Source organism: Pelodiscus sinensis, chromosome 18 (genome assembly GCF_049634645.1).
Source record: "Pelodiscus sinensis isolate JC-2024 chromosome 18, ASM4963464v1, whole genome shotgun sequence".
In the NCBI taxonomy this organism is placed as follows: Eukaryota; Metazoa; Chordata; order Testudines; family Trionychidae; genus Pelodiscus; species Pelodiscus sinensis.
Window position 1 is genome coordinate 30,945,578 of NC_134728.1, and position 17,179 is coordinate 30,962,756.

Consider the following 17,179-nt stretch of genomic DNA (forward strand, 5'->3'; position numbering starts at 1 on the left):
TGCTGCCTTATGTACCTCTTGTTGGGGGACTTGTATCTTTTTCCATCCAAGTAGACAGACCTGCAGGACCCAGTTCTTGGCCATGGCTTGCACCTTCTCAGCTGCTCCAGGCTTCCTCCTCATTTCTTGTCCTCGCTCCTCTTGCCTTTCTTTCCTTCCCAGTCTCTCCTGCTTCCTCTCGTTTCACAAACTTTCGCTACCAGCTCCAACGTACTTTGCCACCTTTGTGACTGTTGCAGAAGCCCCTTTCTGTGCTGTTCTCCCTAACACTGGGCACGGTGGCGAACCACACGGACTGACTGAGCACGGGAGTTAGTCCTACCACTAGCTGTAGGACTTTGCTGAAGACGTATCATCTGAAGAGGTTTCTCCCTATGGAGGGTGGAGGAAGAGGTTTCTCCCTATGGGGGCACTGAGGCGACAGTGGGATCCCTTGGGATTCATTAGCGCCTCATGTCTCGTTTGGGTGAATCCTCCGGCCAGTCGGAGCGCAGCCTACAGGCAGTTCTGCACAGTCCTCCTCTGTCAGCAATGTCAGTCCAGGCGTGGCTAGTGGGTGGGCCCCGAAGAAAGCGGGGCTTTCCTCAGAAGACATTTCCATGCATGTCTTGGTGTGGTGTCCCTGCTGCTGTCCTGGGGATGCTGCCTTGCCTAGCTCTCCCCTGGGGGTGAGGCTGTCCTGGCAGCTGGGAGTGGCGCCTCTCACCGCTCCCCAGAAAGGGCTGGGATTTACACAGTGCTGCTTTGCTAGTTTGTTTTCCAAGGGTCAACATTTGACTTAAAGTAAAAAGAAAAAACTAGCAAGTCCGGTCTGGAAACGTGCGGATCACTGGCGGCCCTACAGCCCCTAACCCAGTGGAGACCAGAGAGAGCCTTTTTCAGAAACGCAGTGACTTGGCTGGACCGAGGACATGACAACCTGGACTAGCAGGTAGGCCCCTCCTTCGTTGGTAAACCATTGGCTCCGAAGATCTATTACAGGGTTACAGCCAATCGCAATAAACACCCCACGACTTCAGCCCAGCCTGTGGGATGGATGAGTCTTTCAAGGGCATCGGAGAAAAAAGCAAGTCACAGGGTGGGGTGAAGGTGGCTGTGTCTGCCTAAGCTGGTGAATGTTCCTGACCGTTTCATGAGAGGATTTGTTCCTGTCTCTCTAGCGCCGGCTCCCCGGCAATAACCGCGCAAGAGCTCCCTGCTCCTGAAAGCACCAGAGGAATGCAGTGGCCCTTGTGCTCCTTTGGGAAGGCTGTGGGGCAGGAAGGGTTTCCAGACGCGCTGAGCAGCTGCAGCTCCCACGTATTTCAGTGGGAGTTGTGGGGGCTCAACACGTCGGGTCTTAGGTATTTGGTAGGAATATGGACGATCCTGTCTGCTGGCAGTAGGGCCACAAGCCCAGAACCACTCGAGTCATAGTACCCCCCAACCATCATCCTCCAGAGAGCAGCAGCCTCTTCTTGAAGTGCCCAGCTGGTCTCTACGCCTGCCTCTGCCTCCCCCTGCCCAGCATAAGCTTGCAGACTCAGCTCCACGGAGACTTGACCCAGCCACACCATGTGACCAAGTAATCACGGGGTGGGGGGTGACCTCATGTGACACCCCTTTCCCACACAGAGCCATCACTTCTGGCTAGGCAGATGCTCAAGCAGAGCTCCCTCTACTCCAGCATGGCACCACTGAACAGACAGCTAGAGAATTAGAGCATGCAGTTAAGGATCAGCAATGACAGCCCAATCCCAGCTCCCCGGTTAACTCAAAGAGGATCTAATATACAACCCAATTTTTAAAGGGGGTGGGGGGGAGGAGGTCCTTATTCCCCATACATTGTTACATTTTCCTTGAATTTGGACCAATGTTGTTACTTTGTTTCAGTTTGCACTTGAACCTGGTATCTCCATTTGTGACATCACAATCTGTTCCACAGAGAAGAGTGTGATGTCATAAAGAAAGGCACTGATGTCACAGGCTCCCTAATAGAACGGCAAGGTATCAAGGGGCATCTTTCCACACCCATAGATGCCATGTGACGTTGGTGTTAAGCTTAGGGAAAAGAAGACCATTCATTGGGAATACCACACTCAAAATTCAAATATTGGGAACCACTGCAAGAGCAGCTGGAAGAACTTACTCAAGTATCAGGGTGGGAGGCAGGGAGCTGGGAAAATACCTCCCCTCAGAAATCATTTTCCCAGGGTGGCTGACTGGACACAAGTTTTTCCGGACACTTCAGCACTGATTCTTTGAAATCATTTCTTGCCATTTAAAAGCTGCCCCCTGGCTTGCTAGGGACGTGAGGGTGATGTGCTGCTTTCTCTCCTCCTCAGCTCCAGAGTGAAAGCCGCAGTCATCGGGGGAGGGGAAGGCGAGATATTGAAGGGGGAAGGAAGAAAATAATCGGTGCGTAAATGTGGGCGCTAGTGTAAAAAGGGGAGTGAATCCAAAGGAGAGCCCAGCAAGGACCCACTGTGGAGCATCGCTAGTTCAGAAGAACCGGCGACGCGTCTCTCGTGGGGATTGGGTTATTCCAGAGAAAGGATGAAGACGCGTCCGCTGGAGAAAGCATTGCGAGATGGGACGTGAAGCTGGAGAGTTCACAGGGTAATGCCCCGCGGTGCAGAATTCCTGAAGGAGTTTAGTAGTTGTACTGGCGCTGGCATGGCTGGTAGACAAAGCTGCCCTGCTGTTTGGCCCGCCGCGGGTGGCGCTCTCTAGCACGATTCTGCCGCTGCATGACTTTCTGACTGAGCTTGTGCTTCTCCACCAGCTGCTTTGCCCGCTGGATCCGACGCGCCTGGCTGACCTTCTCCAAGATGGCGGCTTTCGCGGTGAGGGAGGTGGGGTGGTGCGGGGTGTGGCGCTCCAGCCGGGGCTCAGGCACGTCCCTGGAGAGAGATGTGGACATGAATGGGTTAAGGTTAGGACTGAGGACCTCAGACAGCTGACTAGATCCTACTTTGCATTGAGGGCGCGAAGGGGGCGACTGCCAACTGGAGCCTGCATGACCCTCTGGTCAGCTCCCTTCTGAATGAGATGTGCGCATGCCCGCACCACAAAAAATGGGCCCCGCGTGTGAATCAAGGGCCAATGGAGCTCTCCTCATTTTCCTCCCTCCTTCTAGCTATATCTGTAGCCATGTGGAGAAAGATGTGGAGAAATTGGAAAGGGTACAGAGAAGAGCGACAAGAATGATTAAAGGTCTAGAGAACATGACCTATGAAGCCAGGCTTCATGAACTGGGCTTGTTTAGTTTGGAAAAAAGAAGATTAAGGGGGGACATGATAGCGGTTTTCAAATATCTAAAAGGGTGTCACAAGGAGGAAGGAGAAAATTTGTTCCTCTTGGTTTCTGAGGACAGGACAAGGAGTAATGGGCTTAAAGTGCAGCAGGGGAGGTTTAGATTGGACATTAGGAAAAAATTCCTAACTGTCAGGGTGGTCAAATACTGGAATAAATTGCCAAGGGAGGTGGTGGAATCTCCCTCTCTGGAGATATTTAAGAACAGGTTAGATAGACATCTGTCAGGGATGGTGTAGACGGAGCTTGTGTCACGTTGCTGGATCTTGAAGGGAGCAGCCAGATCCCTGATGCACCCATAGGTGGGGGTGTTGGCCCCAAAAATGGTATAGGAGGGGGCCATGTGAGGTATTGAATAGAAGCTTATTATCTGATAATCCTATGTACGCTGTTCTTGTGTTTGTATAATGTCTGTGTGTGCAATTATTAGCATGTACTCGTATGGACACTGAAGATTTCCCTGCATGTGGTTAAGCAATGGGCAGGGCCGAGCCTGTGGACATGCTAATTACCTGTGGAACAATGGCTCTCAATGGGCTATGGACACACCCAAAGAATGGGGGCTGTCACCTGAAAGGGAACACAGAGAGGCTGAGGACCAGGTGACCGGCTGAGACCAGAAGAGGCCAGGGAGGGGGTATAAAGAGGCCATGTGGTCGATGCCATTTTGTTCTCAGCTCAGCACTTCATCCCAGAGGCAGCACTGCAGGGATTGAAGAGCCCGGAAGACCTGTGAACCCATCCTGATCGTAGGATGTGCAATAAGAACTTTTAAACCAGCAGCTGCAACACCTCTGCTGGAGCCTGCATCGAGAACTGGGAGATTCGGTGCATGTAACGTACTGTACTTTAATAACCTTACTCTCATGCTTTTCTTTCTTGTAATAATAAACCTTTAGATATAGATTCTAAAGGATTGGCCCAGCGTGATTTGTGGGCAAAGTCCAGAGGGTAAATTGACCAGGGATCTGTGGCTGGTTTCTTGGAACCGGACAGAACTTGTTTGGGGTAGGTGGGATTGGGTGCTAGGACCCCCCACCTGTGTATAGGCCCGGGGCCATCTGGGGCACGGTTATTGCTGGGATGTCGGAGGGGTTTTGCTCGTGAGGCTTCAGGCAGGCAGCTGAAGTGCTCTGTGGGACTGGTTTGTGGCCTGTGTGGAAAGGTCACCAGTCGGGGGCTGTAAGTAGCCCCGGATTCGAGCAATTCGCCCTGAGCGGACGCCCTCAGCTGTGCCCAGACATGGCCCGGTCCGTCACAGTGGCGTAGTCGGCAGGATCCACAGATCTTGGTCAATTGAGCTTTGGGATCAGGACCCCACGCTGTCTAAATTTGATTTTTGGTGTTGAGAGTTTGGTTGATTAAAGAGTCGCTGCGATGATCCCGGAATTATATGAGAGTCTGAGCAAAAGTGCTCTGAAGGATTTGTGCTTGGGGAGAGGCATTGCCTTTAGGAAAAGGGAGAGGCATTGCCTTTAGGAAAAGGGCCTCTAAACTAGATCTGGTAGTGTTGTTACTAACCAGAGATGTGGATGACAGGGATCAGAAGCAAGCCAAGGAAGCTGCTGAAAGAAGGCAGAAGGCAGATGAAGAAATTGCTAAGAGACAGAAGGAGATGGATCGGGAACTTGAGATGAGAAAAGCAGAACATGCAGAGAGAATGGCAGAGCATGCAAAGAAGATGGCCCTAGCCAAGGAGGAAAATGCTAGACTTGACCTCCAGCTTAAGAGACTAAAAGAACAAGAGAGACTGTATTCTCCTGAAGGTTCAATGTATAACTCTGTGGGTATGCGGTGTGCTGATGATATGGCAGACGTATTTTGCCCAGCTGATGTGATGACCCAACCCCAAAGCATGTGTGAATGCAAACCTTTTGTGTTACCTGTAGCTAACAGGGAGGTTTGGAAAGGGGGTGCATGTGGGTATGAAAAGTTTCCTGGAGCTGGTCAGTCTCCCTGTAACCAAGGGGAAAGTGTCTCTACATGTGAGCCTGTGGGTGAGGGCCCGTCTGATGCCTCAGAGGTGAGGCTGGAATCAGAACCAGGGCAGGAAGAGCCCAGAAGTCAGGGAAATGTTTCTCTGGGGCAGCCTGGAGTGGCTGGCCAGAGTGAAGTTTTAGTGGCTGGTGAGGTTTGTGGAATTGAACCTGCACAAGCTGAAAGTGATTTGTGTGAAGAAGCACAGTGGGTGCAAGCTGGCAATTTGGAGGGTGGAAGTAGCTATGGGGAAGGGAAGGAAGCTGTCCCAGTGGCTAGCTGTATGCCTGAGATTAGCCAGGGGTGTTGGGACAAGGGAGAAGCTGTCTCTGGTTATCTGGCTGTGTGTGGGGAAGAGTTTCTTCCTTTGTCTGAGGAAGGTGCCCCACAGCCTGTGAAGGCTGAGAGCAGTGGTGTTGTCCCGGAGTTGGGTCTGGATATGGCTAAGGCCCAGGAAGGGGGTGGCCCAAGGTTTGTGTCTACTGGGGAGAGGGATGAGGTGACTCAGGTAGAGTCAGTCAGTGTTTTACCAGAACCCCAGAGACCAGACAGTGGTGACCCTGATATTGTGACTGATGCTGCTGTGTTGCTGGCAGAGGGGGGAGCGACTCTGTGGGAGCAGGGAGACCCCTTAGCCCGGGCACAAGGAGAGAATGAGGGTGTGTTAACTCTGGTGCCTAATGATGGTGTGGACGTTTACAGCCATCTAGAGAGTTGCACAGGGAGTGAAGGTGCCTCTGACCCTGTCTCTTGTGGGTCTGTCTATGTGCCTGAGAGGGGATTGTCTGTGAATCCACCAGAGGGGCCAGAGATGACTCAGGGAGTAAGGGAATTACAGGAGGAGTTGGTTGTGGCTCAGCAGGGCAAGGCTGCTGCAGAGCCAGAGACGGGTGAACTGCTGCTTAAGGAAGCTCATAGGGAGGAGAGTCCTGGCAGTGCTTGTAGCAAGCAGTTTGCTGTGACTGAGGGAGGTGACAGGACCTTGCTTGGAAAAGGTATTCAGGAGAAAGCTCTGCCTGTAAACGGCAGCAGCTTCTTGTGTGAGACACTTGTTTTGGTGCCTGACAGACAGAATTTGTCTGTTAGCAGTGACTCCACTGACTTGGGTTTAGGGAAACCCAGTGTGGATGGTGGTGGTGAAGTCTCAGAGGGACTGAGGGTTGTTCCAGATGAGGCAGGAACATCCAGAGAACTGGAGCAGGCTGCTAACCCAGTGACTGTGGGTGACCAGCTTGCTGGGAAGTCAGTGTGTGTGGGACAGGATTGTTCCCAGGTGAAGGAGGAGAGTGGGAACTTAGTGTCTCAGATTCAGGAGAAGGACTGTGTAGCCAAGTATGCAGAGCAGAACAGCTGTGTGGTCACTCTCCCTAGGATGCAGGAGATGGCAATTAAGCTCCCATCTCTGGACACGGTGGACGCTCATACTCAATCAGGGAGGTTGATATCTGGTTCTATGTGGAAACAGAGGTTAGAGAGGGACAGAGGAGAGACTTGGGAGTCTACAGCTTATTGCTGTTACCCCACTGAGTGGGGGAAGGGGGAGAATTCTAGGGCCATTGTGAGCCAGGGAGTCACGCCCAGCCAGCCCATTGTCTTGGGCAGGCCAGAGGTTTCAGGCCTGGAGCCCAGAGGACAAGGGGGAGGGGCAGGACTTGCTTTGGCCAAGAAGATTTGCAGTTTAAACCTGAAGGGCCAAAACTGCAATGGTGGGGGGCCAGAGAAGCGGCCTGACGGAGAATTTCAGTATACACCCGATATAGGATTGTTCTTGTTACTGATGTTAATTCTTGTAACCAATGTATTATTGTGGCAGAGAATTGTAACGGTATACAGTGTGCATGAGCTTATGGAAATACCATGTAATCTGTCTGGAGATGTACCAAACGACAGACGGTATGTAAGGGGACAGTGTGATGTTGCTATTTCGTGGTTAACACTTGTAACTGGTCTTGGAACTTCTTACAGGACAAAAAGGGTTCCAGCCAGAAGGTCCTGTGTAACAAGGGAAACTGAGGCACACCACCATTTTGTTTGGGGAGGACTGTGATGCCCTCAGTGATGTTACTGGCATCACTTCCTGCATCAGTTTTGCGTTGGGGGTGTGACGTTGCTGGATCTTGAAGGGAGCAGCCAGATCCCTGATGCACCCATAGGTGGGGGTGTTGGCCCCAAAAATGGTATAGAAGGGGGCCATGTGAGGTATTGAATAGAAGCTTATTATTTGATAATCCTATGTACGCTGTTCTTGTGTTTGTATAATGTCTGTGTGTGCAATTATTAGCATGTACTTGTGTGGACACTGAAGATTTCCCTGCATGTGGTTAAGCATTGGGCGGGGCCAAGCCTGTGGACATGCTAATTACCTGTGGAACAATGGCTCTCAATGGGCTATGGACACACCCAAAGAATGGGGGCTGTCACCTGAAAGGGAACACAGAGAGGCTGAGGACCAGGTGACCGGCTGAGACCAGAAGAGGCCAGGGAGGGGGTATAAAGAGGCCATGTGGTCGATGCCATTTTGTTCTCAGCTCAGCACTTCATCCCAGAGGCAGCATTGCAGGGATTGAAGAGCCCGGAAGACCTGTGAACCCATCCTGATCGTAGGATGTGCAATAAGAACTTTTAAACCAGCAGCTGTAACATCTCTGCTAGAGCCTGCATCGAGAACTGGGAGATTCGGTGCATGTAACGTACTGTACTTTAATAACCTTACTCTCATGCTTTTCTTTCCTGTAATAATAAACCTTGAGATATAGATTCTAAAGGATTGGCCCAGCGTGATTTGTGGGTAAGGTCCAAAGGGTAAATTGACCCAGGATCTGTGGCTGGTTTCTTGGAACCGGACAGAACTTGTTCGGGGTAGGTGGGATTGGGTGCTAGGACCCCCCACCTGTGTATAGGCCCGGGGCCATCTGGGGCACGGATATTGCTGGGGTGTCGGAGGGGTTTTGCTCGGGAGGCTTCAGGCAGGTAGCTGAAGCGCTCTGTGAGACTGGTTTGTGGCCTGTGTGGAAAGGTCGCCAGTCGGGGGCTGTAAGGAGCCCCGGATTTGAGCAATTCGCCCTGAGCGGACGCCCTCAGCTGTGCCCAGACACGGCCCGGTCCGTCACAGCTTGGTCCTGCCTTGAGGGCGGGGGGCTGGACTCGATGACCTCTCGAGGTCCCTTCCAGTTCTATGATTCTATGTTGCTTTCTATTTCACCCTCTGCCTTCACATTTCCACTTCCTCCTGAGGGACCAGAATTGGGCCCTACAAAAGAGACGTTTGCAAAGGGCAAACGAATGCCCAGCTGCCGACGTTCAGCGACACTCTGAGACTTTGCTCTTGAACTGGCCACACCCCTCTGGTATAAATAATAAGAACATGGAGTGGTCTGGCCACACCCCATAGGCTGGCTCACGTCTGGGCCTTTGCCCGCTTTGCCTTTGGTGTATTTGCTCTTTTGACACGGGTGATACATACTGAAGCACCGAGTATGGGGGGAGGGAGAGTTCAGTGGTTTGAGCATTGGCCTGCTAAACCCAGGATTGGGAGTTCAATTCTTGCAGAAGCCATTTGGGGCAAAAATTTGTCAGGGATGGTACTTGGTCCTGCTGTGAAGGCAGGGGACTGGACTCAATGACCTTTCAAGGTCCCTTCCAGTTCTAGGAGATAGGCAATCTATTTTAATTTAACATCTTCTGGGCGTGGCAAACTGGCCTGACTCCACTGACGTTCGGCTTGTGGCTGCAGTGTGAGCGAGACGGCGGGAAAGCGACTCACAGCTGCTTTCATGGCAGTATCCGGGGCCGCCAGGCATGTCAGGGGAGGAGGAGGCCAGCTGGCCTTCTTGTGCTGGAGCTTGCCCGGCAGGACAGGGAGACCAAGACAAAGATGCAAATTAAACTGCCTGCGACCACAATGTAATGGGAGATGGGGGACGGATCAGGCGCTTCATGTTGACTTCTACCATTAATTCCCCAGAACAGGGGGAGCACAATCGCGATGCCTTAGCATGGGGCCTGCTACCCATGTTACAGCATTGCCTGGCAGGACAGGACCGTAACGGCCAAGACTACGTCTAGACTACATGCCTCTGTCGCCAGAGGCATGTAGCTGAGGCTACCAGGCATAGGAAAATGAAGCGGCGATTTAAATAATCGCCGCTTCATTTAAAGTTACATGGCTGCCGCGCTGAGCCAATCAGCTGTTTGTTGGCTCAGCGCGGTAGTCTGGACGCGTGGGGGTCGACATCAAAGGCATTTGTCAACCACCCAGGTAAACCTCATCCCAGGAGGCATACCTGGGTGGTCGACAAATGCCTTTGATGTCGACACCCGCGCGTCCAGACTACCACGCTGAGCCGACAAATAGCCGATTGGCTCAGCGCGGCAGCCATTTACATTTAAATGAAGCGGCGATTATTTAAATCACCGCTTCATTTTCCTATGCCTGGTAGCCTCATCTACATGCCTTTGGCGCCAGAGGCATGTAGTCTAGACGTAGCCCAACTGGTGATGGCAGAATGTCAGGATGTGGGCAGGCTCCTTTGTGGGGAGAGGTGTGGGACTCACTCCAGAGCCGCACCAATGGGCGAGGGCCCCTCGGCTCAGAGAAGCGTGCGGGAATCACCCTTGAGTGCAGCTGGTCAGGTTGGGGAGGGTAGATCAGCTGGTCAGGCTGTGGGAGGAGGGTTCCCAAATTGTACAGGGGCCACAGAGGGGGGCCCACGTGCCTATTCCTGGCCCCCAGCCAGCAAGGCCAAGTTGATTGCTGTGGAGCATTCACCAGTATGAACGTGGAGGGATCTGCACAAGTCCGTGCTAGCGGAGCCCCTTTGCTTTCCTGCTGCCTGGGGCATGTCCTGCATTTCCTCTGCCTGCCTGCAGGCTTTGGCATCCCTTTGTCTGCTGCCCAGAAGGGCCTTGACACGCTGCTCCCCCAGAAAGCGAGACATCCAGGCCCCCTGACAGGCCCACGTGGAAGCACAGGGTGGGTCAGTGTAAACCCCCCGCAAGCTGGAACTGCACGGGGGCCCGGCTGTCTGTTAAACAGGGAGTCGACGCTGGTCAAGGTGCCCCCAGGACATGGGAGGGCAGGCAGGGAACCAGGGCAGGCAGCCCAGGCATGCAGCGAGGCAATCTGGGGAAGCAGTGGGAGCCAGGAGCCAGGCGCTGATCTCCAAGAGCCTGAGGCCGTGTGCACGCTTTCCAGCACGGCAGCCAGTCACTTCTGAGGCCAGTGCATGCAAGTGGGATCCCAGATGGGAAAAAAGCAAAACAAACACAAATCCTGTTGTGGATGCCAGAGATAAACGTTACAGAGAAAGGACTTGCCCCTGGAGACAAGGCTGTGGAGACCACAGACACCGCCCCCCCAATATGGAAGTCCCTCGTCAGTGTTTTAGTCAGATGACATTCTCTGGCTCTCTAGAGTGCTCCCTGCCCCCCCAAAATGCTATGGTAATCCCTGCTCTGCCACTGATTTGACATATAACCTTGGGCTAATCTCTTAATACCTCCATTTCTCTGCCTCCCCGGCAGGAAAGCAGAGATGATACCTGACTGCCTCTGCCATGGGCTATGGCCACACCAGGTACTCACCCTTCGCTGACGGGCTCATCAGGGCTCTCCCTTTCCACCACAATGCTGTTGCTGGTGACGTAGACAGACATGCTGGGGTGTTCGATCAAGAGGTCCTCCATGGGGTTGCTCTCCACCCTGTCAGGGCTGGGGCCTTCTGCAGTAAAACAGGGGGGAGGGGTGACAAACCAACTCTCGTCCATCAAGCAGGGGTCAGGCTGGGAGGGCACAGGCCTGCCGACACAGTCACTGAGTGAGTGGGGCGAAGAAGTGGTAGGTGGGGGGGACCCAGGACGGGACTGGGAAGTGCAAATGGAATCCCTCTCACCTACCCGCGGCTCTTCGCCCAAGGCTGACGTGTAACTAGCTAATGAGAGACAAGAGCCACCATCCACAAGGTGGGAGCAGCCAAAACAACCCCACGGTAGTTTGAAGCCATGCAGAGGGGGGCAGGGCGGGGGCCAGGTGTGGGAAGGGTAAAGAAGCAGAGAGACACACACACATACAATATACAGTGGGTGGGGGAGAGGGTGAGGGGAAGAAAAAGGGGGCATTATTAGTAAAACTGACACCCCAACAGCATTATATTTTTTTCAATCGATAAAACCTTTACTGAGGCATAAACCACCAAGCAAAATAAAAACACCTGCACAGCACAGCACGGCCCCCTCCAGGGCGACTCGGCCAAGCACCCCCCTGCCCGAGGGACAGCCACGAACCATGAGGCACCTGCAGGGAAAAGCATGAGGGACTGGCCTCGCTTGTGCTTTGCTCTCGGACAGACGTGCTCTGTCCACCCCACCTAACCCAGTCGCTGACGGGCGGGCGTCAGGAGGAAACTTAGCCCAGAACGGTGCCTGCAGCTTTTCCCTCAGCCTGTGTCCAAGAGAGCATTCCGAAGTGCTGACTTACAGAGGACGGGACTCCAATCTGTGGAGATGGAGGTTAACTTGTGTATTGTAACTGGGCTATAAACCTGGGCAGGCGGCAGTTCTGTGGCCAACACTGCAACTTAGCACCGTGCTCTTATCAGGTCTCCCACTCCATCATAGCAGGGATGTTGATGGAGCCTTCCTAAGCCCAAATGGCACCCGTGTCATAATTCACACAGCTGTGAGACGGTCCCGCGTCTGTCAGGCCAGGTCTATACTGCACCTGGGAAATCGGCTTCTGGCAGCAACTCCAGCTACACAAATAATGTAGCAGGAGTCAATGTATCTTAAGCCGAGCTTGGCACCATCCTCATAGTGGGAAGTTGATAGGAGCAAATGCTCCTGTTGACTTCCCTTATGCCATGTGAATCGAGGTACACGGGTGTCGACTAGGGGATACCCTCAGGCTGTGTCCAGACTGGCAAGTTTTTCCACAAAAGCAGCTGCTTTTGAGGAAAAACTTGCCAGCTGTCTACACTGGCCGCTTGAATTTCCTCAAGAACACTGACGATCTCATGTAAGAAATCAGTGCTTCTTGTGGAAATACTATGCTGCTCCCGTTCGGGCAAAAGTCCTTTTGCGCAAAAGGGCCAGTGTAGACAGCTCAGATTTGTTTTGCGCAAAAAAAGCCCCAATCGCGAAAATGGCGATAGGGGCTTTTTTGCACAAAAGCGCGTCTAGATTGGCCACGGACGCTTTTGCACAATGCTTTTGCGGAAAAGCGTCCGTGCCAATCTTGATGCTCTTTTCTGCAACTGCTTTTAATGGAAAACTTTTCCGTTAAAAGAATTTGCGGAAAATCATGCCAGTCTAGACGCAGCCTCAGTGTTCAATTTAGTGGGTCCTTATTAGACCTGCTAAATCAAATGCCAGAAGATCAAACTCTGGTGCCATTAGTATAGATGTGGCCTTAGATCCTCTCCCCAATTCTCGTCATCAGTTTCTTGCGGCTGAGGTGAAATAGCGGGTCCAGAGCGCTCTGGCTACCAGAAATGGATCGTGTTATGGCAAAGGAAGATGTTAGTCTGGCTAGGTGGAGTCTGAGCTCCTCAGAGTGCTTCGGGCATCAAGAGATTACGGGGGAGGGGCTGATCTAGGGGAAGGGCATCCCGAGCAAAGATCTTTCTGCGCAGTCGAGTTTAACCCTCTGCGGGCTGGTGCGTGAATGGACTCGGAGCAGAACGCGGGGCTGCAGCGAGACAAAGCAAAGGAAGAAACACAAAAGCACAAAGCCGCTGGGCAGACTTCCCACCGCTAGTTGGACGTGGATGGCTGCCATTGTTCCCATGAGCAATGCACCCGCCCACAGACAGCTGCTGCGGTCCAGTGAGGGCCGAGACCCGGATTTGCGGCTTGCCCTTGTCACTGAATCACTAGGTGACCTTGGGAAAGATCATTCATCTCTCTGCCTCACCCACCCCAACGGTGAAGCATAGTTTGTAGCCCTCAGCCTGCTCGGAGCCCGCCGGATGAAAAGGCTGCGCAGGTGCTAGGTACGACTTTCTTTCAGGACAGCGTACAGCAGACATACACAGAGCCAAGGGATCATCTGACAGTTGCAGGCCAGACCAGCCTCCCACTTAGTCGTGCTCCGCTCCCATCCCATGGACACCCTCTCGACGCCCTAGGGACGCTCTCCCGGCCATGCACTGCGCTGTCTCCTCCTTCCCAAGACAGTTTCTGCTTGGAAAAACCAGCTTGACCAGTTCCAGCTTGTTTCCACGTCCAGGGTCAGTGTTTGCTGAACGACGGGGAAGGATGGTTAGAGTCTCCTCTGTGTGGGGGCTTTTAGACTCATCCCCCCCACCTGGGCACTTCCATAAGAGCTAGAGCAGCCCCCTCCTTTCGAGGGAGGAGCAACGCCTGACCCACCACAGGGGTCTAGCCCACAGTTAGAGAGACCAGCTCTCTGCAGTCTCCTCCCAGCAAGCAGAGGGAGTCCTGGGGATAAGCCAAGCAGGACCTGCTCTGGTGCCAGTTGGTAGCTTTAGTGGTTCTCTCTTTCCCGGCTAGCTCAGGCGACCCGCACAGGAAGGGGCCCTGTTAAGACAGAGGCAGCGAGGCAGCATTTGGAAGTGGCGTGGAAGGAACAGGCCAGAAGCAAGTTTACAGCAGGAACGAAAAGGCCTTTTTGATTAAGATGGAGAAGCCCCGTCCACAGGGATCTGCTGCTGGCAAAATGGGAGCCCCTGAGAAGCAGTCTGAGCAGAAGGCATTGTCGCCGAGCCACGGCCGTGGCTGAACATGGCTGCCCGCCACAGCGCTAAGGGGACAGCCCTGCCCTCAGAAGAACGCGAAAGCAGCCATATCAGGTCCATGGAGTCATCACCTGTCTCCAGGCGCGGCCAGTGCCAGAGCGACAGGGGAGGGGGAGCAGGGTGTCTGGACAAAGGACTGAGCTAGTGGAGCCTTCCCGCATGTGGGGGATCAGGGCCCCCGCTCTGTCGGTGGCCCCTCCCTAGCCAAGCCCAAAGCCGGATGGGGCCAGGAGCCAGGAGCCCTCCTCCTGCCCCAGGGAGGGACTGAAAGCAGCCCCAGGCCTGTGTCCCTGCCTGCCCAGCTGGAGGGTTTGCGGCTCCACACGGCTGCCCATGTGGCTCTTCCTGTCCCAGCTCTGGCTGGCAGACTGGGCCTAGAGCTGCAGACTGACCATAGTGAGAGCTGCGTGGCTGGGCAGCTGTGAGGAGCCGCAGACCTTCCACTTGCCCTGGGCCCAGGGGCCAGGATGTGAGCCAAGGGCTGCATTTGCCCTCCCCCTCCCCCCGGACAGGCATGGCCAGGGCCTCGGGGGGAAGAGAAGGAGTGGGGTGGGGGTGGGGAGGTCTGTGGCACAAAGTGGCTGGGCCAGGCCATCTGCTTTCAGCTCCCCCCCCCCCATCCTGCCTGGTTCTGACGCCCTTGGTGCACCAGCCTGGCTGAGATCAGCTGGTTCAGTAAAGACCTTGGGGTCCATTGAGCAGCACCCCTGGGAATGAGAGGATTAGAACGGGGGGGGGGATCATTTTTGACTGGGGGGCCACTTCCGACATTTGTGAAGGGGCTCCGGGGCACCCCAGAAGAGGCGGGGCCTCAGGTAGAAGGGGCGGGCCCAGGACGCTTCCGTGCTTCCCCACCCACAGACCCTGATTGGCCTGGGAGCGGCAGGGCCTCTGCGGGCCGGATCCACTCGCTTGGCAGGCCGGATCCGGCCCACGCAGCCCCTTTGCTCACCCCTGGGTTAGAACTTGTGGGTCGGGACCCCCAAAGTGGGTCAGGCTCCTGTTTCACTGGGGTTGCCAACGCTGGTGTTGGCCCCGGACCCCAGCAAAACTGAACCTCAGGCCTAAACCCCATCTTCCAGGGCTAGGGTTACATGTCCCCCCCCGCACACACACGCACACAAGGCAGAAGCCCTGGGGATTTAGCTTTGCCCCCTCCCCAGCCCAGGGCCAGCAGTGGAGCTTGGTCTTTGCCCCCTGACCCCGGGGTCACGTAATAATTGTCATTGTCCAAAGGGGAGCCAGAGCGATGAAGTTTGAGAACCGTGGAACTCAGGAGTACAGCTGTGAACGGCTGCGCACAGCTGTGCTCTCAACCCCGGCACACCTCTAACTTCTCCCGGTCCTAATGCTGCTCCTTGGCAGTGAGCCTCCCCGAATGCTCACACAAACATCCCACAAACATCTCGCTGCATCTTCCCGCTTAACAGCACAATTGCTCTTCTGTACAGATCTAAACCAGCTACTGGCTAACACCACACACCTTAAATTAGGGTTGCCAGATGGTTGAAACAAAAATACCGCCCCCGCCCCCGCAAAAAAAAACCACCGGGAAAAAATTCTGTTAAAGTAAAGGGGGAGAGGGGGAGATCAAAGTTGTTGAGCAAAAAAAGAAAAAAAGGACTCGAAGACTTATAAAGCAAAAAATGATTAAAATAAAACAGCATTAAAACAGCATGTCTGGCAGCCTTGCAGAACCAGGTAAGCATGAGGTCGGGGGGCTGGGGGTGTTGGGAGCCAGGGAGAGTTGGGGGTGGGGAAGGCCGGGCCCTGAGTGTTTGTAGGGTTGCCCGGCATTTTCGCCTCCTGGCCGGGGAAAAAATCAGAAAGTACCGGACATTTTAGGTGTCCAGTACAGTATTCTCTGAATTTTTTTTTACTGGACAGGAGGCAAAAATACTGGACTGTCCAGGTGAATACCAGACACCTGGCAACCCTACCTTAAACTCTCTCCCCATCTAGTACATTCCCATAAACCAATGTGTCGGCTAGCTAGAGAGGAGAAGTTACCAGCACATCTCTCCGAAGTGAGTTTTTAACAAATGCCGCTTTTCCCTGAAGGTTGGCAAGTCTCCGAGTCTTTCAAGGATGTTAAATCTCCTCCTGTGGTCTTCTCAGTACCTGCCTTTCCGTAGTCGGAGGGGTTCTCTTGGTCAGCTGGGACGTGCCAGAGCTCACCTCAGCTGTCCATGTGTTAGAACTTGCTGGGATTTCTCAGAGAGCCTTTGGATTACGTCAAAATGTGTCCCCCTGGTTTGTCTTGGCTACATGAGGTCTTGGTTGCAGCTTGTTTGGTAATGGCTCCGCTTTGGCTCCAGGTATTAGTGGTGCGATTCCTCTGGCTCCCTCTATCACCGGGATTAAGAGAGGGGAGATCACGCGCCCCTTTGTCAAAATAAAATTTCTGCATCCACTTCTGATTTTGTTTCATCTTGTGTATGGTTTCATTGCCATGAGATTTCAGCAGGCTATCAATGATTGGTAAATTAGATCTGATCCTTCTTCCCATTAACAGCTAAGATGGAGAAAAGCCATTGTCCCTTCATGCCAGCTATCACTGTGCATGCAGCATGCAAATTGCTGGATAATCTGTGACTATTAAACAACCCTTTAACTGCCAGGTAAATAACTCAGCACCAACCTTCGCATAAGGCCTATGTGGAACTGGATGAGGTCTCAGTGACTTTGTTAGTTGGCAGGGCTTGTATTTCAGGCATGAAAAGCAGTTTCCTACCAAATAAGTAATGTTGTGATTGATCCCGGCCAATACAGCCCCTCTCATGATGGTTGTAACAAGTCCTGGACCTTCTGTAGCATTTCCTTTTGGAAGTTCATTGGAATTACAACCTTGCTGCCCTGGAAACCACCCCATCTCTCGCAGTGAATTCATGTTGGCTGGTCTAATTGTCTCTTATACTGGGGTAGCAACTGCTTATGTTTTCAGGCCACACTTCATCATCTCTTTTAGGAACCGCAAAGGTTCATCTTTCTAGGCTTCTCCTCTTATTTGTTGCCATTTCCTGTCAGCTGTGGGAACTGACTACACAGATTTGCATCTCTGTCTCCAACGTCTTCCCTGGTCTCGTGGGAGCTGCTGCTCTGGAAAGTGCATCTGCAGTGAATGTGAATTTCCAGGCATGTAGGTCACAACCAAGC

General features: G+C 53.4%; 2 protein-coding genes across 6 annotated transcripts in view; one reads left to right on the top strand and one right to left on the bottom strand.

The window, feature by feature from the left end:
* Window positions 1–17,179, bottom strand: part of TP53INP2 (tumor protein p53 inducible nuclear protein 2) — a 59,785-nt gene that overhangs the window by 11,700 nt on the left and 30,906 nt on the right. For 2 of the 5 annotated variants that reach the window (XM_075901417.1, XM_075901418.1), the window contains exons 3-4: window positions 10,855–11,200; window positions 472–2,882 (exon numbers count right to left, since the gene is read on the bottom strand). In XM_075901417.1, coding sequence (XP_075757532.1) covers window positions 2,633–2,882; window positions 10,855–11,200 — 596 coding nt within the window. In that variant the 3' untranslated portion in view covers window positions 472–2,632. Of the gene's footprint in view, window positions 1–471; window positions 2,883–10,854; window positions 11,201–17,179 lie in introns of those variants that run through there. The other 3 variants (XM_014575290.3, XR_012896570.1, XM_014575291.3) reach the window with 3 other exon arrangements.
* Window positions 2,877–7,849, top strand: LOC142818870 (uncharacterized). Its single transcript, XM_075901414.1, has 2 exons — window positions 2,877–5,822; window positions 5,898–7,849. Exons 1-2 carry the CDS (start codon window positions 4,910–4,912, stop codon window positions 7,316–7,318), a joined length of 2,334 nt encoding a protein of 777 aa, XP_075757529.1. The 5' UTR covers window positions 2,877–4,909; the 3' UTR covers window positions 7,319–7,849.